The 20,945-nt window shown below is 45.4% G+C and overlaps 1 protein-coding gene across 1 annotated transcript in view; it reads right to left on the bottom strand.

Moving 5' to 3' along the window:
* GRIN2B (glutamate receptor, ionotropic, N-methyl D-aspartate 2B) overlaps positions 1–20,562 on the bottom strand; it is a gene marked incomplete at its 5' end in the record, with an annotated part of 74,107 nt that extends 53,545 nt beyond the window's left edge. Inside the window, one exon of the mRNA XM_010151785.1 lies at positions 20,448–20,562. Within this exon, the coding sequence (XP_010150087.1) occupies positions 20,448–20,562 (115 nt within the window). The remainder of the gene's footprint in view (positions 1–20,447) is intronic.
* Positions 20,563–20,945: the final 383 nt, after the last annotated feature.

The raw sequence follows: 20,945 nt of genomic DNA, 5'->3' as shown, positions 1-20,945 counted from the left end.
TTAAAAAAGAGGTAATTTTTTTATTCACAATAATAACTTGAAAAATACTTAGTAAGGTCAAATTCCAAGTGCTTTTTGTTTTAGATTTTTGTTATAATTCTGAGCTTTTGAAGAAACTTTGGGTCAAGCACATACCAACATAAGAGTATTTTGGATCATGATGATCTCCAAAAGGCAGAGCTTTCTAAACTATGAGTTTGTGGAGGACTAGGTACAATTGCAGCAGACAATACAAGATGCCTGGAAAGTCAAATTGCTTACAATCCAGGAAAGAAAGTAAGTAGTCGTCATTTTTGTTTGTTTGTTTTTTCTTTTGAAGCCTTTAAAAAATAGCAAAAAGTTTCTGGTTTTCATTAGTGCCTTTCTTTTAGGATTGTGCACACACACTTTTGGGACCTAGGAAATACTTTTCCACACACTGGAGCATCAGGTTATGGAACTTGCTGTCAGAGCAACAGTGGGGGACGTGGCTCAATGCTGATGAGGAAAGGACTGAGCATTCCCAGGATCAGGAATCATTCCCAAAGTTGTGATGGCAATGATTAGAAATAAGCAAAGACAAAGAAACTTGGTGTTATGGAAGAGGTGAAAACTCTTCTGATACAGGTATAAATCAAGACTGAAAGAAGTGAAGGTGGTGTTAGGCAGTTCACACACATGCATAGGAAAAGAGGCAGCACTCCACACACACTCCAAGGACCAGTATGTCTAACTCACACTTAGGAATATATGAGTACATTTCCACATGTACCCTGTTAAGCACAAGTACCCATATGCACATCTACAGCATTCTGCAGACACCAAACACCACTCACCTGTCCCCCTCGCAGAATAATGTGCAAAGTTTTGTCTGCCCTGCAGGCACCTCACTGAAGTGCTCGTCTCCTGGGAACACTGGGCAAACAGGTCTAGATTCCCACCCAGTACCAAGCACTGCCTGTTAACAGCCATGTTGAGGTTTGTTTCTGGGCTTGCATCTGGCGTTTTGGGTGCAGCAGCAGGCAGAAGCCAGAGGCTAGCCTGGATGGTAAGAAGTGTCAAGTAGGACACAAGATTGCTGCAACAGACTTTGACACTTGGAATTTGGTTGCCTGAGATCTTTGGCCACTTAACACAAGTACCAGACAGCAGCTAAAACAAGATGGTAAAGGGGATGGAAAAAACCATCACCCCAAAACTACAAACCTGGGCTATTCTCCCTAACAACATAATAGAGATGGGGAGGCTAGCCCATATAATTACGTTTAAGCCATTCTGTAAGCAAATCTGCCTCTGCTGACTGTCCTGGCCTCAGGTAAACTCTGAATGAACAGAGGTTTCAACACAAAATTCTGCCAGAAAAGTGTTTGTCTCTAGCACCAAGTTTTCTTTCTTTTCTGGGCTGCAGGGCACCACACATTTAAAATATCCAAGGGACAAGGCCTTGTCCTCTGCGTCCAAATCACTGGACACTTAAATAACTCCACCAGCATTTTTAACTGTTCTCAGCATCTGTGGAGGAGCCCCGAATGACAGCCTGGAGATCAAATTCACTTTGCTCTCCAGAGAGCATAAGCAAAAGCAGTCCTACCTTGTTACTGAGAAAATGGGACATCATGTCTTGAACCACTCTGAAGTCTCCTACATCATTTACTGCCAATATTAAAACACAATGAACTCGTAACTTGCTGTGGAGATGCTATGCTCCTAGCCATGGACAGAAAAGCCTGTAGCATAGAGCAGAGGTTTCTTAGCAGCTGCAGAAAACCTGTAGTAGCTGTAGTGGGCTACTTCTGATCCCCATTGAAAGCCCTCTGGTCTGTGTTCACCATGAAGTTAAGTTGCAGAGGTACAGGACTTAAGGAGATCTCTTGCATTCAACATATTGTTCCAAAACATGCTTCTCTCTATCAACCCTTTCTCTTGCCACAGTTTAATTTCAGCTGCCATTTCTCCAAGAGCCTCTTTCTCAGCAGCCAGCAAAGCTGGCTTCTGGGCCCCACCTGAAGGGGAGGGAAAGGAAATTGTCACAAGGACAGCTCCACCTCTCCTCCCTCAGCTTCTCATGGGGAGTTTGTGCACAGATTAAAGATGAAGGAGTGAATTGGTCTATACCACATGCCACCCATCACAGACTGCCAGGGTACTACCAGAAAGACCTAGAGTAATCCAGCATTGCTGTTGCTGAGGCAACTGCACCCTACAATGACGCATTATAAAACGCTGCTGCAAAACATGTAATAAGCAAAGGACACTTGCTCAAGGCCACAGGTCAGAAGTTCATTGATACTCAACATGGCTTCAGGACAGAATTACAAAATGTCAAGACTTTCCTTTTCTCAAGTAAACAAATTTGCTGGGAATAGGGGCATGGAGGAAATTTTCATTCTTGAACAATAAATCTTAAAACTAGTTTATCCCAGAAATATGCCCCTTTGTAAACTATATTGTCAAAAGACTGAGGATGGAAATCAAAGCAAATAAGATTTTGTCTCCTTCAGGTGGATTTAGAAAAGAGATCATCTAAGAAAGTTTTAGTGAACTGCATCAAAACAGTTTAAGGATTTCCTCTGGATGTGGCAAAGCCGCAAGAGGTAAGGGACATTGTTGTGAGCTTTGGTCCAAACTCTTCTTCCATAGCCATGGCTACACAACTGCAAGTATCTACAGATGACCATGATGTATGAAAGTGTTGATTCCACAACATGAAGCATCCCTTTCAACAACAAGTGCCGATAAAAGCAGTCTGTGTACATCAGTCCATTCACAAGCCAGAAGGTTGCTCCTTCTGCAACTGCACCAACAGAGAGATGAAACTTGACCTCATGCACCGCTGTAGTGAGAGGTCTTGAGGGGCTCCACCGGCTGCTGTTCCTCTCTTATTGATCAAGTCCCATTTCCTGGGACGTCTCCTGGAACAAGCTGTCCACAGCCCATCACTCATCTTGCTAAGGAAATTAGAGACATTGTCCTAACCCAGATGAAGGCCCTTTTTTCCGATCAATCCCTCCTGTTTTGATTGCTTGTTAACAAAGGAGTCAACAAATCCCTCAACTTTGATCTGCCACTTTGTACATTCCACATTTCACTGTTCCCTACCTCTCTACATCCCCTTCCCTACCTCTCTACATCCCCTTCCACACAGTGGAACTGTGTGTCCCCCGTTGACTGCCCTGCTTCCCATTCCTTAGCATTCTGGGGCTCATTGTGTGTAAGAGCAAGATCCTGTGAGAACACTTTCTCCAGAAAAGAAGCCAGAGAAAGAAGGACAAATAGTTTATTAGCCAACAAGGAGGCTCCAGGCACCACAGATGTAAGATTTGCCAAATCTCATAAGATCATTGGTTTTATTTATTTCCTATTCCGTGCTGTGTATTATTTCAATCTCTCCAAGTGCAATAGCAATAAAATTGAAAAACATCCGTGGAAACACTTCCAATTAACACAAGGTCAGAAAATGACATTAGAGACCTCCACAGCCCATAAAGAAGAAATACACCCAACACCTCCCTATACTACTATTTTCCTCATAAACAGCCTCAACACACAGACAGGCAGTGACACTTGTCTTAAAGGTCAGCAACCTTTGTCTGCCTTTTACCAAGGTCATGGAAAAAAGTATCAGTATCTAGCACCCTGTGCCAAGAGCACACCACCGTTAAGCTACATGTACAAATCTACAGATTTCTAGCTCAATTAACCTAGCTAATTTCAATCCAGGCTGAGGCATACAGCTACAAAACACTCCAGATGCAAAGCCACAGAAGGCTCTGGAGAACAAATTCAGTACCTTCAGCTGCACCAAAAACACAAAAGAAGGTAGGTCTACCACCAAAGAACAGATTTACTGTAGGGTCAGTGCATGAGCATTGTTCAGTGAAATGGCTTAACCTCGCTACATCTTCAGCACAGGCTCCTGTACAGTGCTCTGTGGCACCCACTAGCAAGAAAGATAATGACTGCAGCAAGAAGGGCACAAAACACAAGTAAAATCAAAATAGGTTTTTTTAAACAGCTAGGGTGTTATTTCTTGTCCAAATGTCCAACACAAAATGGACGGGACACTCTGGTGCCTGTAGGCCAGCCATCCAGGGCAAACTGGGACACTGACAAGTGCTTTTCTGAGCCCTTGTGGCCAATTGCAGCCAAGCCTCAGCCTCCAAAACTACCAAAAAGATGCCACTCACACAGACAAATAATCCCCCGGACCAAGAGCCCTTGTGTAGATAAGCAGTTACCTCAAACTACACCATAGCTGGAGGGAGCAGAACAGAGGTGTTAACAGAAGGTGTGTGTCTGTCTCAGCAACTGAATCCTGGTTATTACAACCTTCACAGCTTTCCTGTTCCCAAACCTAGGCTGAAAGGGGTGAAGAAAATCAGGTCTTGGGATCTGCTTCTGCCCAGGCAACTCAGCAGCCACCGTCCCCTGCAAGGAAGCGCTCAGGCGGGCTGGCAGACAAAGGGAGAGCTCATCTACTTTGAAAGATAGCTGCTTGCAGTATCTCTGAGTCGCTCACATAAGGCTGGTAACTTGTCTCTTCCTCTTTCTACGGAGGTCAGACTGATGTCAGAAAATCCTTGAAGCAAGTTTCTAGCGCTGCCAGTGTTATGCTGCAGGTAGATAGTTGACTGACTATATGGCAGTATTCAGTTCACTGCTCTGCAAAGTGCTACAGAAATGGATGACCAGGAACAGCAAAATTCTAAGCAGAAATAACCTTGGTTTAGTCTCTTCCCCAAAATACAAGTTTGTAATCAAGGATGCAGTCAACCTGCTTTCAACGCAGATCTCACAAGAGTTATTTATTTTAACCTTTCCCCTTCCAGTCCCTTCTCCCTTTTCTTGGCTATCTTCATGTTCTGGCTTTGCACCACCATCCTGCCCAGCATTGTCTGGAGGGACAATGTTGGGGGAGCATGACAAGACTTCCCAGACATGCACACCTCACATGAAGAACCAGGCAACGACTGCCGTCCCAATCCACATGAGGACAAAGATGGTGCTTGGGCCCCAGAAAGAGGAGCTGGGTCAGAAACTGCAGTACCAATTTTACTGCATCAGTATAACTCAGAATAGCTGGTTTGCAGCAACAGAGCATCTTTTGGAGTAAGGAAATGGGAGGGGGAGAGGGTGCAATGCAGCAAGGAAAAGACACAAGCTTTGCATGACCCTTTAGAGGATGGTGTCTAGGTGGCCTGTGAGAGAGGCCTGTCAAGGGGAGGACACCTCTTTTTTTGCTTTAATTTTTAGAAACCATCTTGCAAAGTTGTGATGCTGTCTAAATATTTATCATTAATTCTTACACCTTGCTACAATAATTTCTGTTTTTTCTGTCACACAGCTGTACTCATGCTCACAATATCCTTCATAAGCCCTCAACAGCGAAAGCGATCGCAGCTTCAGATTTGTCCAGGATCTTGACCTTGAACTGCTATCCATCCCTAGATGTTTCCTCAGAGGTCAAGGTTCATTTATTCCCTCAGTATCTGCACAGCTTTGCATTTATCATTGTAGAACCTTCTGGAGCAGTGAGAGATGGTTATTTCCTCTGAAGGAGGTACACTGGCTAGGAGTATGTTCTTTTTTAATACTAGAATCATCTGGTTTGTGTTTCTGGCTTCCTGAAACACACAGAAATATCCATTTGAATATAAATGAGAAGAGGTCCCTGACATTGCTTCTTTTGCTGAAAATTTCAAAATAGTATTCAAAAAATTTGAGAACAAAAACCCAAAATCGATTTGTACCCATTTGCCGCAATAAAAGACTCTGGAGTGTCTCTTCTCAAACTTCTCAGCCTGCTCACAAAAAGTTGGAGTGTCTCAAGGAAAACAAGCACCTCATGAAAAATGTATTTTAACTGAAATACTAGTTTTCCACTAAAAAACCTTTCAGAGGATTTTCTGCAAGTTAACTCAGTACAAGCCGCTTTTGGGCAGAGGCAGTCAGATAGGTATGTTTGTATATGTAGGTCTCTTTCTCAAGGCTTACACTTAAGTACTGTAACATATCAGCATCAATAACTCTTCAGATTACATGTCACTGAGACAAGCCCCGATGAGCATGATAGACAAATGATTCTTAACCAGTGCTTCTTCCAGGACAACAGTCACATTTTCATAACATTAATATCTTCATTACATCCCTTCTGGTGCATTTCTCTAAATTAAATGATACTAAGAGCTTGCCTTCAGGGGACAATCTACCAGTCAAAGCTATACCAATTGACAAGTCCTTAGCCTGAAGTCTCCTGCTGACCTTCCATCATCCCTTTAGAAAACCTCCACTGCCTTTCACTTCACCTCTGAACAGCTGTAATTGTCTCAAAACTAGCAACTGAGGTGGGACACAGCACCCAGCACAAGGGCAGAAAGGTAGCACGCAAAACTTCAGGGGCCTGGGACATGAGCTTCATCTTCACCTTGCATCCTTGTCTGTCCACTGCGAGCCTGGCTGCACTGCAGGCCAAATCCAACAGCAACCCCCCATAGCATCCTTCTCCTGCTGTTGGGCTCTACAGAAAGGTTCAATAGCCACCAAGGCTCCCTCTCCTGGATGCCTCCACCCTGACACTAGAACTGGCACCTAATATCCCCAAATTCTACTTTTGCCCACCTCTCCCCAGGTCTGCCCTCTATGGTTCTCACTGTGTCCCTTCACATATGCCACTTAGTCTCTAAGGGGTTTTCCTAAACCATGTTCTGACCTCCACACAGGTCCACCCACTTGACCCTTGAGCATCTCCTTAAGCTCCTCCTGCAGTGCCCTCTCTGCTGCAGCAGCCCCCAGGGAATGTTCTCACTTCCTGGGGGACTGTCACAGAGCAGCTGGCTCTGTGTTGCCAGGAGGAGACTTGGCTGTGAATACACGCGGCCTACACCAGGCCTCTGGACTGGGGTGACAACAGAGCCCTGCCCTTCTGAAGCCGAGGGGAGCCCCTGCTGGGATCCAGGCTATCCTCGCCTAAGCCTGCTGAGGCTGGTCCTCGCAGGCTCCCCCTGTATCAGGGGGAGCAAAGGTCATTTTGAGCTGGGGTCTGTCTTCTAGCTTCTGAACTGTCTCCTGGAGCAGTCTTGCCACTGGACACAGGTCCAACCTGACAAATTTCGCCTCTCTTTCCTCAGTGGTCCCAAGCTCTGAGCCTGCTCAGCAGAAGTGGGGCCAAGCAGCAGCCCAGCTGCCAGTGAGGCTTTGTGTTAACCTCCTCCTGTCCTGTGAGTCTGTGCTCAGGGGTCCTGTCTTCTTCATCATCCTCCATATCCGCATCTCCTCCTCCCATAGCTAACGCACAAAAAAGGCAAAGGTCCCCCTTTCTGGAGCAGGACTTTCAAACATCTAATCCTCCATTCACATTTCCTTAATTTCAGATCCTAACTGAAATCACAGGGACAGCTTTTCTCCCTTACCTACCCCTCTCTCTGCCCTCTGTCAGAATTATTCAGCTCTCTGAAGCATAACCAGATACACTATGTAGGAAAGACATGGCAGAAGAAATTAAATAGTATTGTTAGGTATCTATAATTACCCCAAGTCAATTTTTCCACAGTGCAGCAATTTCAAATCTCTCACAGCACTTTCTTTGGAAACCAGATGTTGACCATGTCAGCTGTGTGCTAAGAATGCATTTTCATGAGTTGCGTTTCTTGGAGTTTGCACAGCGATGGTGGTGGTGGAGGGGGATGCTCCTGGAAAATTCCACCCTCCCAGACCCGCCAGCTCCTCAGCGCATGGAGGGGGAGGCTTCTCAGCCCTCTCCCTCTGCCATGGCACAAGCTGGACCGCCTCCCCTCAAGCAGAAGGCAAGAGAAAGTTCTGCCACCCTCCTGCTCATAGGAAGGCACACAGGGAGGCTGGGGGACACACAGGACTTCCCTCAGGGGTGCTGTGCTGTGCTGCTCACCCTCCAGAGCAACACACAGACAGACATGGAACAATGGAATTAAAAAAATTGGTGGATATCTCTCCATTCAGTTCCTCTCCACGTTCTTCCCATTTGGTCTGTCCTGTCCCATAGCCAGCAGCCACAGCAAGCAGGCTCCCGGCGTGTTTGTCAGACAACTGGTTTGCATCTTCTAAGAGAAGCCACTGATCCCTAGTATTCAATCTAGGTGCACTTTTGCTCTACCTCCTGCCTCCCCATTACTCTTTAATTACACTCACTTGGATTGTCCTAAACAAGTCCTTCCTTTCCTTATTGATTATTCCCTTCAAATGCTTGCAGAAAATTATCATACTCCCTATCTGGCAAAAATATATACTTGGGAAAAATCTATCCTCAGCAACCAGGCAAAGGTCCAGTAAAACACTGGCTACCCAGAGAAAGCAGGTTTTAACTAAAGTTCAAGTAGCACAGTAAACCCTGGGAATACTTCAGTGTTTATTTGAGACAGGGGACTTCTAAATGGATAAAGTCCTTAGTGCAGATTTCACTAGACTGTACTCTTTTAATCCTTATTTGTAAGACAGTGTCTTCATTAGTCCCAGGCTGGAGCAAGGTGTCTGGGCAATGAGCAGGAAAATATATACACACACAGGACTTATTCTGGGACCAAACACAGGAGGCAGAGCACGGATCAGAACAACTGTTCAAATACAGACACACGCAGCTCTCTGTGGGTCTGTTCCTCAGCCATCCCAAAAGTGAAGACCTCAAAGAGCAGCCATCTCTAAGAAAAGGGACAAGGCGTGAAGGTGAAAGGTGGAAACTACAAACGCAGGCTGGTCTGTACACCGGAGAAGCTTGAGGAAAGCAGCTGTCCATGGGTAGCCCCTGTCAGAGGCAGAAAAGCTACAGAAATGAGATGCTGCCATAATCCCAGCAGTCTTTAAAAAGCAAACATAATTAAATGCAGCGATACAAAGAACTCTGGCCTTGGTGAAAATGAGCACACATCTAAGAAGGAAAGCAAATAGCTCCCACTTCTAAAAAAGAACAAAAGTAAAGCACTGGCCCGAAAGAAGTGACCTGAGCAACCCTGAATTCTTAAAACACCCAGCTGATGCTTGGAGCAAACAGTTAAACCTGGCGTGCAGGAGCTGGTCTCGGGCAGCAGACAGCAGAAGAAGGGACTGTTTCCATTATTCCCAGATCTCCTAGCTTGGACGGTGAGACACTGCCTAGACTGGAAAATGTGCAGCACACCCCACTGTCTAGTGCTGCACCCATTATGAAGTGATTTACCAGCAAACACTGTTTCTTCTCAAAAACCACGGGTTTACATAATACCAAGGTGGATCGGCTAGGAGAACAAAAGGATCTGCAGCCCCTATGAGCATTAACGCTGAGTGCACCCCGTGTTACGTGGTGGGTGGCAGGCTGCCCTGCCGCACAGTTTCCCCGGTCTCGTAAAGGCCAGCCCTGCGTTCTCCAACACTGACGAAAACAGTGTTCTGATTAAGCTGTGCAAAAAATGACTTTTCAAAGCAAGGTCTGAACAAGACAGGAAAAAAAGGAAGGTATTGCTTCAAGCTAAACCCAGGTTTGCTTGCTTTTTTGAATTTTCACTAATCAAACTCATCCATTCAACACACATACACAAATCATGTTCTTTATCAGACATGATTAATAAAAGTGATGGAAAGTTGGATGCAAACAAGCGCCTGCAAAGACACTTCAAGTATTCACTTGAAAAGGCATTGCAATTAAAAAAGAAAACAATAAATTAAAAAACCTCCCAGTCCCAAGGGCTAGACCTCTCTCCTCAGAGATGACAAAGACTGCAATTTAAACCTCCATTCTGAGTCAGACAGAAGGGATCTGAACGCAGTTTTCCCACTGCCTAGGAGTCTGTCCTCACCGTCTGTCTGACACAGCTCTGGGATCTGGGGAAATATGCTGCCATTTCCTCCTCCATGTCACCTCTGTGAATGGTATCGAAAGTCTTTTGTGAGTCTACATGAAAACACCATAATGACAGTTTTCATTTACAGCAATAAAACTTCTAAAATAAATCCTCCATATCTGATCAAAATTAATTCTTTTGTTGATCCTGAACTATATTTTTTCACAGACTCGTTTCTTCCTCCCATCGTATTTCGGAGGCTCAGACATTATCATCTAGAAAGGGAAGGACACAGGCCTTATGATTCCAGGTCTTTAATACTCTGTAGCGTTTTCCCCAAAAAGAGACTTTAGGGAAAATATTGGCCAGAGTCCAGCCAAAAATTCCTCACCTCCTTCAGTTTGAGACTCCTCTTTCTTACCCTACATGGCTGTGCAGTGCTGTTTCGCATCACTAAACAGCCTAACCCCATTCCACCACATGAGCGGCTGAACGTTACTCATAGTGAAATGTTTCCTGTATATTAATTTTGCAAAGTGTTTAGGATCCTTCTTGAAGAAAGGAACAATAGAAATGTAAGTCATTATCATGTACAGGAACTGAGAAAATAAACCTAAGGGAAACAAGCACCAGAAACTGTCACACAAGATGCAGACCAAGTTGAAAGCTTAAACAGGAACAAGAAAAAGGCTGTCAAACAATCTTCCAGGCTTGGCGTGGTGGGAGACACTGCACAATGCAGCTAGCCCAGCAGAAGGGAATTAAATAAGCCTGGAAGACAGCTGACTCAGCAAAAGACAGCACAACCCCCAGCAGGTTTTTACAAACAAAGCCAAGTCAGTAAATGCCAGAGCCTTTCACGAGGAAGAAAGGCCAAAGGACAGTGATGGAAACTCAGACACCACTACCGGGCACCAAAAGAGTGAGTGTCGGGATGTAACGTTACCAACGGCAGTCTGAAAAAAATTACAGACTCAGGGAAAACACTGTTCAGGCAGAGGGAAAACAAACGACGCTGAACATATTGTACGCTCAAATCGATGACACTGAACGCGTGCCAGAGTTCATAAGCAGCAAGAGTAACTCTAGCACACAGGACCTCCAGTGATAACCGCAGTCTTAACACTGAGGTACCTTCGAAAAGTAGCAGAGAAGTTAACACATAACAGTGCAGAGAAAACCTCAGGGAAAAGGCTGTCCTGGTCTAAAAAATACTGCCAAGATGCAGGTCAGCATTGAGCCAAGTCAACCATGCACAATGAGGGTTCAAACCCAAAGCAAGGAGCTTGTAAGAACCAAGCACAGAAATGCTGGCCAGAACCAGCACCAGAGGAGAGAAACCGAGCCAAAGATACAACAAACAAGCTATTCCTTACTGAAAACAAAGTCTGAGCAATTTCACATTAAGAAACAATTATTTCAAAAGCATTCAGATGCAAATGCGGCCAGACTTCTACTCCAGGAAAAGCAAAGTGCCAAAAACCTAGCAAAAAACCCAAATATATATGGAGATGAGGAAGAAGAGAAAGAACAACAAAACCAAAAGGAAAAAAAAAGGAAGAACGTAGGGTCCTATGAACGTGCAAATGAGGTCACAGCAGCACCTCCCTTCCCTCAAGCCCCATGGAAGGAAAACAGAGACTCCAGTTAATAACACTCAGGAAATGTAAAAATAGAAAAAGCAAAGGATTCACAGGCCAAGCAAAGACGTTGTTGACGTGAGACAGAGTCTCAAGCAAACCTGAAAATGCACCCTCAGGCACCGGGGCAGGCTCACTCACTGTGGGCCTCCTTCAGCAGAGGCTGTGCAGGCACTTTCTCCAGACTCAGTATGGCTGGCTGCTTTTCCCACCAAAAGAAATGGGAAATTAACTGCCTCTCCCAGTGGCACTGGGGCAACCAGCGTGATTTCTGGCTGCTACAGACCCCCTGAAGTGATTTCCAGTGTGTGGCTGGGGAACCTGAAGTGTGCTGTGCTGTGTGTCCATCCGGTGTTGCAGGACACAACCTGCCCTGTCACTCCTGAGAGGAGTACAGCTGGAGCAATTACTGTTGGGCTGATAAATGGTCAGTTCACTCATAAACGGAGTCTGAGGAAAAGTCATTCTTGTGCTTAGATTGAAATTAGAGAAGAGTTTTGGCCTGAAGAGAGGGCATGGGAAGGGATTCGTAGAATGTCAGCACATATCACTTGGACCTTTCACAATGACATGTTTTGCTTAAAAATGGCAATGCACAAAATTATAAAGCTTTAGAAAATTTCATTTACATATGACATTTTTCTATCAAAACTGATCTACATTTTTACTACATTTAAATGACCTTTTTTTCTTTTCAGGTCATAAAAATTTTGTGTGGATTCAAAAAGAAGTATGATTTTTTTTTCATTCACCAAAAAAATGCAAAACAACAGCTATGTTTCTTTCTTTCGTTTCTAAGCAAATCAAACCCCTCTTCCTACTCAGGGATAATAGGAAGGATCCTTCATACAGCACTGTGTTAGGAATATTTAATTACTGTACTCATGTTTAAAAGCACATCTTCCCAGAGCGGCTCAGCTATCACCTGAATTAAGATACAGATGTTTGTTGTCAACATGCTGGGACAACACATTCCCTCAATCAATTAAATGTTCACAATGAGAGGGACATGGATACACAGCAACACCTGACATGCCACGGAAACTTCCAGGCTGGTGGCAAGCAAGAGGGTTTTTGACCAGAAGCAACATGGCTCTGGCACTAACAGACCAGCCCTTCCCTGAGAGCTGGTTCTGCATCACAAGACGTAGCCTTACCACAGGGTTTTCTGGTTCTCTGTAAAGTTAGGATTATCGCCTCGGATGTTGAGGAGACTGGAAGTTTTCCAGCAGCACCATGTATTTTTGTGCTGTTGCACCTTCTCAGCCGCAGCTCTCCAAGCATGCAAACGCACCTTTACTGCTTTTTCTCCTCTGCCCTCCACACCCTCGATGAGGCCCCTATAAGCTTGCACAGAGCCCATCAGAATTCTCCGCTGCCTATCAAAGCCTTCACAAGAGTTAGGCAGTTGGTGTGTAAAGCAGGCTGCCTACCATGCTGACTAATGTTGTCTGATTGTTCCCTTTTACTCCCCCGTTGGTCCATCTGTACCCATCTGCTGCCTTTTGTCTTCTAATTAAAGTGTAATCACTTTGGGGCAGGAGCTACCTTTCTGGTTAGCGTTCACACAGCCCCCTGCAGAGTCCCAAGTCCATAACCGGGTGCAGGGGCCAGCGAAGATGACACGCAAGAGGTGACTGCATGTACATGCAGCAAAGGGGAACAGTGATGCCCCTCGCTGTGTGGCATGGGTGAGTCAGCTGGAAGAAAGCCCCAGAGGAGAGCTGTCATCCAGAATGCAGCCAAGAGCAGTCTTCTCCCGTGGATGGATGGTGTTACCACGTCAGTGCACTGGGCACAGTCCTCAGGGATGCCCTGTCCAAGGGGTCAGGTTGGCAACCCCAATAAAGGTCAGATGGCTACCTTCACCCTCATTAGCTACACCAGCACAGAAATGGTAGCAGGCATTCCAACTACGGCCTGGGCTTAATAAAGATCTCCAGATTTTCCAATATCTGATTTGCATTAGAGGACAAGGTCTCTCCAAGAAGCTGTCATTGTTTCAATGTAAGAATTCCCCTCGGTAGCCAAGGAGTAGGGTCTGGTGGAGAAGAGCCAGAATATTTTTCTGCAGGCTCATGAATCATACAAATACACTCCAAAATTCAAGCAAACAAAGCCAGGAACTGCTTCAGCAAGAGGCAAAGAGAGCAAACAGCTTCTACTGACATAATATATGGTGGTCAGGAGGAGACACCCAGCTAGTGTCCTCGTTGGTCAAAGAGATAGACTAGCTTGTTATTGCAGGACACAGTAATCTAATCTAATGGTCTGATACGATCAGCCAGCAAAGATACCATTTGATCAGCATGTCCACAAGATTTACGTAGCAGGCTTTTTTCAGAAAGATTGTTCCACTTATTGCCTGATAAGGAAAGCTTTGTGTGGCACCTCTATCTGCCCTTCCCCTTAGGAGTCAGTGTAGGATTAACATGGCCAAAATTAGCCACAGATACATACAGTTACATCCTGTACAACTGTGGGAAAACAGGCCAAATCCTGACAGTGGATGAAGCATAGGTGCACAAATAAAGCCATCTGGTTGTCTGATTGCATCAGGGTCATCAACAGAGCCATGAGATGTGACCTAGATCAGATATCTAAGGGACACACACTTGGGAGTGGGATATCCATAAAATATGCATTCTTTGATGCAAGTCTGCTGTCTAATGGGAAGCAAGGGATTCAGGAAATTATGGTCTCTTAGAGAAATGTCCAGAAAGAACACTTCACAAATAAGGGGGGAAATGCATTTACAGACTCTAATTTCAGCCATTTGTGCTTAAACCCAGAACGGCTCATCTGCCCTAAGTGAAGCTATAAGATTCTAAAAACTGGTTCTATGGGAACAGAATCAGTCACTAACTCTGAGTAGGTTTAAACAAACTCCTATGCCATTTCTCCTCAGGGACAATGAGTCATAAATCCCCATGTACACAGGGAAATTAGCAAAACAAGACTGATTGGCAAAAACAATCCAATCTTGCCTCACCATAAACAGAGTTGGTGGGATAAAAAATATTTCCTCTCTGAAGTACCTGGACATGCTGTCAAGGTACCAAACCTCCACACAGAGAGCAGAACCTAACCAAAGGCAGTAACTTCCACCTCAGGGAGGCAAGCATACCTGTGCATGCATATGTAAGTGACCAGAAAGGCTTGCTCAGGTGGGCACCAGGCAACACACAGAGGAAACGGTCTCAGACAATCTAGTCATCTTTCCAAAGGCAGGGCAGGGCCTTCAGAGAAGATGCTTGGGTTTGTACAGCTGCAGGTTTCACCTCACAACCCTACGTTCTTGTCCCTCTCGTATTTTTAAAGAGCCTTCTTCAGAAAATGAAACAAAGAAAGAAATCTACACCCTTCCTTCTGATAGGAAACACAGCAGGTACATGATTCATACTGGTTCTTCATGGAGTGGCCAGTACCACACACACCCTTGAATACTGATCAGATTTTCAGTCCTCTCCTCCCCTGTCATTTCTACCACTGGGACGTTGAAGCACACAAAGAAACGACAATGAATATTTCTTTTAATGCACAGAAAGGCTTGAGACCAGGCCTGAAGGCTGCATCATTATCAAAAGCTACAGCCTCTTCATCATCTCAGTGGTGGTCATCAGCCCTCCAAAGCTGCAGACTGCAGGGGGTTACAAGTGCCTCCACAAGGGCTTTTGTTTGCAGCTGTCCACAATAGCCTTCATGCACCAACTGCCTGCTCATACAAAAGGCACGTGGTAGAGGCTCATATAAATTATGTCCTCACTGGACCAGGCTTGAAGTTTTTGCTGATCAGCTTGTCCATAACCCAGTTTTTCCTTCCGATCAAATAAGTGGTCTCTTGTGAGACACTCTTCAGGTTCATCTTGTTCGTCTAATCACAGAAATGCAGGCTGGCAGAGAACCACGAGAGATCACTTACTGCATCCGCCAGCTCAGAGGCAGGACAAGATAGATTTGGACCCCATGCTGTTGGATATTTTTCTATGTGTCCTTCAGCAAATGAGCCTCACCAGCAAATGAGCCTCACGGGGTCCCATCATGCTAACAATTAGACAGCTCCCTACATACCTAACCAAAATCTTTCTGCTTGATAATTTATCACGTTTTCTTCTTCTTTCTGCTCACTGTGGACATGAAAAGCAACTGACCATAATGTCCATTTTCAACAATGATTTAGACATCCAAAGACTTACCTTGTTCCTCTTCATTTTTTGCATAAAACAAAACCTATTTTTTCCATTATTCTTTTGTAAATCCTTCTTTCCTTTCTGTAGCTCCTTCCCACATCCTAAGGGAACTTTTCCCAAGCACAGATGGGCATGACGCTGCTCTGTCCCAAGCAGGGGACAGCGTCACACAAGTTCACTAACTCACCTGATGTGGACTATGATCAAGGCTGAACACATCTCTGGAAAGCCCATGCACCAGAGAGTAGTGGGACCATTTTTCACCCTATCTCAGCGTTAGGGAGTATTGGAAGCCTACAGTCACTGAGGCAGCTGGCAGCATGTCACAGCAAATGGCCCCATTCCCAGGGAGCACTAATGTGTGCAATGGTGTAGGGGAACAGGCCAAGAGCAGCCTGTCCATGAATTTGTAATCATGGCCACACGATGGCTAGAGGAATCAGAACAGATGCTGCTAATTGATGTTCAGGAGTTCAAAAGTCAAACACTCATAATTACAGCAGCAGCAGCAGGCAAACATTTTATCTGCTGCGGGGGTGAGGGTTGATAGGGGCAGAGGATTAGCACATGCAGCAGGGAGAATGAATCTTTCAGCATAAGTTTCCCGTCTGTCCCCCTCTAAGATGGCTTGTAGTGGCACCCTGACCACATCCATCACCTGGGGCTTTGTCCTGGCTCCAGCCAGGAGCAGGAGTTACAGGAGCATGTGTGGTAAGAGATGCCCCAGGGAGCTTGCAATCAAAGGGCTCTGTGGGGTGGCACAAGAGGTTGCTGTTGTGAGCCACATGGAAAGGTGCTCTGAATTCCCAGTGAGATACCTAAGGAAAGAGGCAGAGAAGCAAAAGGGAGAGGCTGAGAACAACCTAGTGACAGAAGTGATGCAAAACTCATTCGAAATCAAAGAAATGAAAGAGAAAGAATCCCAAAGTGAGCCTCAGAGATAGTAACATTTGTGTCATCCCCAGGTTTGCTGGGAGAAAGTGCTTCATCAGGGAAGGTGGATGTAAGCAAGAGCTGGAGCACCTGCCAACTCTCACAAAGGGATCATGAACCCAGAAATGAGTCCTCATCATACGTGGTATTATAGGAAAGCGGAGGAGAAAGGCAATCAGTAAAGTGAAGAAAAGGCATGGGTGAAAACTCTTCCCACACAAAACATCACAACCCCCAGATACAAAACCTGGTGTAGTACTGATCGTCCGGCTCACCTGCTGAGACCTCTGGCTCCAGCTCATCGCTGTGTTGAGGCAGGGCCTTTCATGAGACATAAGAGTGGATCTCCATCACCACCTCTCTTTGCATACCTGACCCTCTGTGATAAATACCACAGGGGCATCTAGGCACGCAGAACACACCTAGGCTGTCTGGCCAGTGAATCAAAGAGCTCTACTAACTAGCTAATTAAAAGGTAGTGAGGGAAGGCATGCAGCCTTCAGCCCCTAAGGAGCAGAGAAGAGAGAAGTGAGCGAAATGCAGCACGTTTGCTTATCACAAGAGGAATCGTTACTCATGGCTACAAGAGCAGAAGAGCTCCGATTGCTGCCCCTTTCCAGAAAGTGGTTGCTCTACGTGTTCTTTCATGATTGCCAGCCCTACAAGGTTTCAGTCTGTCTGAAGGATGCAGGAGGAGATTTGTCATCATCAAAGTCTGGGGACAGCTGTAGCTCTTCTGGAAAATGAATTCCTGTTCTGAAGTAACTGGTGAGGTTTTGAAGATATTTCTTCCCAAATTGGGATGAAAAATCAAAATCTCAAGAAATTTCACAGACCTGGAATAGTTCAGTCACTGTCTGCATCTCTGCTGCCCAAAAAATGGAAGGCTGTGCACCTGTTTTAAAACATTTCTTTATATATATACACCCCATGAGACGTACTCCTCACGATCTATTTGCCATCCTTCAAGAATCAACTGCACCAAGCTGTACAAAGCAGCAAGCTGTGTCACTAAATCCAGAGATGACTAATAAAAACGATCAGAAGATGAGAAAACATGACCTACCAGGAGAGACTGAACAAATTCTTATTTAATCTACAGCAGAGACGACTGGGAGACAACATGATAGAAGCCTTCAAACATACATAGGGAAGATAAAAAGAGGAAGAAAATAAACAATTCTCTGTGTCCACTAGGGAGATGCCAAGTAGTAATGGGCTTAAACTGCAATCAGGGAAATCTGGGTTAGACAGTAGAATAACTTTACAGGGTAAGGAGAAAGAAACCATGGATTGCATTGTAGGACTCTGAGAACAGGTGAGACAAACATCTGCCAGGAATAATTTCAGTCTAGTTGATCCCTCCCTTGGGCACAGGGAGGGACTAAATGACCTCTTGAAGTTCCTTCCAGGCATAGCGTCTGATTATGGATAAAAGTGTGCAGCGATGTAATGAAAGACTGAGCTGTAGTGAATGCACACAAGTGGACTGAATCCGCGTTTCCCAAGCAGCCTTTCATCTCTTGTCTCCTGCCGCCTGAGTGTTTGACTTGGAAGCTCTCCTGCGCTTTGCACAGTTTCTTCTATATATTGCCTAGACATTGCTAGGACAAAGCATCTTGCTAATTTGGCAAAACATAGTGAGAGTTTGGATGATTTTACACTGCAAAGCAATGCACTTACAAAGGTATCAGGATCATGTGCTAATAATATATGAATAATTTATGGCTTGTCTTGTGGCATTGCCTGGGAGCTGCTGTTAAAGGCCAGCACGCTGCTTTGCTTCTCTGCAAACACGGAACAAAAGTATGATCTTTGCCACAAAAAGCTGTTTCACCCTTATGTTTTAATGTTTGCATTTCTGCTGAACGGAGAAAATTAAGAAGAGGAGCATGAGGTTACAGGTATGAAAGGTGTTTATGTGTGATCAGAGCATGTTGGAGATTTCTGCATTTTCCAGGAAGAACCTGCCAGTGTAAAATTCAAACAGCTCAGTTTGATTATAATAATCTGATCTTCCCACTGAGCAAGACACCCACTTCAAGGCAAAAAATTTGTGTTCAGGAAGCACTACGGGCTTTTCATACCACTAATACCATGGTTCATCATCATCTCATTTCAATCCAGCCCCAGCTCTTACGAAAAGAAGAACTGTTCTGGTTTAATGGATGCCAAGTAGTCCCCACAGACAGCTAGGTTCAGGCAGGTTCAATGCCTAACCCCAACACTCCAGCTCACCAACATCCCTTCCACTAATCATCTGGTTCATCTGAGGGACCACGGATATGCTCTCAGAGAGTGAACAACCCCTCATACCACTCATGGAAGCCCCCAAGTCCTCACTGAGGGAGCAGCAGGGTGACAAGCAGGATAAAAACAGGACAGCATTTAGCTGTGCCTCCCCAGAGAGCCTGCAAAGCATTCCAGCAACAGATTCCCCACAGCCATCCCTGCTAATAATCCCTAGCAGGATTCATGTTGCTACTGCCTTGTTTCCCTGCTCTGGTGATTGAGTTTTCCTCTGTGAGAACAAATTTGGTGCCAGCTAGGAACAAATCCTCCTGGACTTTGCCTGGTCGGCTTTAGTGAAGTTGTGCAATGGACAGAGCCTGACGGGAGGTCTCCGCAGCCTGAGCCTTGCCTGCCCACCGCAAGTGCAATATCCCACCAGCCTGCCTCCAAACATGTCCAAGAGTTGTCCACACAGACTGATGCCATGCCATACATTTCCTCGCACTCCTGTCCCACTGAGACCTCTGCTGACTGTCCCAGGCCATAGACTCCCATCTGGCTGGCACACTGCCAAGACCTTGAGTTAGATGGGTCTTCCTGGAAACCAAGCACAAGCTGGGGGCTTTCACCCTCTCCCCCAATTCCTGCAACTACTGGGAGACCCTAGTGCCTGCCAGGCACTAATGCAATGGCTCTTCTGCCTCCTTCAGAAGTTGTTCCTCCAGACTTCTGAATGTACTTCTGACAGCTCCCTGTTTGATTCTCATTTCCCTATTAATTTCTTCCTGGCTTTGGACATGCAGACCACTTGCAAGTCCATGCAGAGAACAAGCAGTCAAGGAGAGGCAGCTTTTTGTGCCTGGTGGGGCAAAGGGGCATTTTTCTAAGCCATACACATGATCTCATCCAGAGCAAGCTCTGCTTCTTATCTATGAGTGCTGTGCTGAATTCTCCTTGCTTTTGCTCTGACTTCTCACCCCCATCATTTCTTTATATCTTATCTTCATAGCCCTCAAACTACCCCCTCTACTTCAGTTCAAACCCTTTGGGGGTGCTTGTTCTGAGCATGGACCACTGACGTTGATGTGGGAGGTGAAATGAACCAAAGCTTTGCACTATCACAGAAATCCACACCATTTCTAAAATGGTGCTTTGGGTTACATGCAAATTATTCAGAAATATGCAAATTTGTATCTTTGAACAACTTGATATGATCTCACGTACACATCCTACTTAATGCACCATCCCGTTGCAAATGACACTGGCCAGATATATCAAGCACAGTTAACACTGGCATGTATTACTAAGTGTGGCTGTAGCTCAATCACAGTCATTTAGCATACAAAACTTCACTGCCCCCGAGCCATGCAGGGAAACATTCTCTGTCTCTGCCATTGAAACCCATGGTACAGAGGAGGTCTTTTCTCTGAAAGGCAGGAAAACTGATGTTCGGAAGTTACAGAAGGCAAGCTGATGAATTTTTTATGCACGCTAATGGAAGAATGTAATGGCATCCTGCATGGAAAAGAGAGCAGCCTGGGTATTGGAGATAACCAGTGGTCCAGGACACAAGGAGGAGATTGCCAGCCCTTGATAAGAAATACAGAAAGGTGGGGGGGAATATTTGCCTGGAGCCTTCCTCCATCCTCCTCCCTCACACAGTTTGAGAATTACCAAACATGTCTTACCCTCTCCCACTTCCTTTCCTTGGTCAGAAGTATGATCACCAGCTTGGGATGCATCTGGTATCCGTCTTCACTGAACGACAAATTCCTGCCTTCAAAGGTGACATTGATCAGGTACCTGCAAGAGAGAGAAAAAAGCAAGGAGAATGTTAATGCCTGGGAACCAAACCCGAAACGAGAGCCCGCCTCCCCCATGCAGCTTATACCGGGACAGTAGGAGCCCAGTTCAAAGGATGGAAAATCTAAGAGGAAGGGAGTGGGAGAAACAGAACAATTATTCCAGGAATTGGAACAATTAGGCAAGGCAAGCAATTGCCCCCATTTTGTGACCAGGATAGGGAAGCAATGTCCCATCTTGGTTCCCAATGAATTCCTGAAAGCACATGTAAGCATCACGTGCACACACATGTGCCCACAGCTCTTGATTTCCCCTTACCACAAAGGGCAGGGGGATCCATGGCAATTAGCTGTGTAAACATGCTCCACAGCCTGTACTTTGCT

Source organism: Eurypyga helias, unplaced genomic scaffold (genome assembly GCF_000690775.1).
Source record: "Eurypyga helias isolate BGI_N326 unplaced genomic scaffold, ASM69077v1 scaffold10055, whole genome shotgun sequence".
Taxonomy (NCBI): Eukaryota; Metazoa; Chordata; class Aves; order Eurypygiformes; family Eurypygidae; genus Eurypyga; species Eurypyga helias.
The sequence above is the reverse complement of the archived record's forward strand: the minus strand, read 5'-3'. Positions and strand labels throughout refer to the sequence as shown.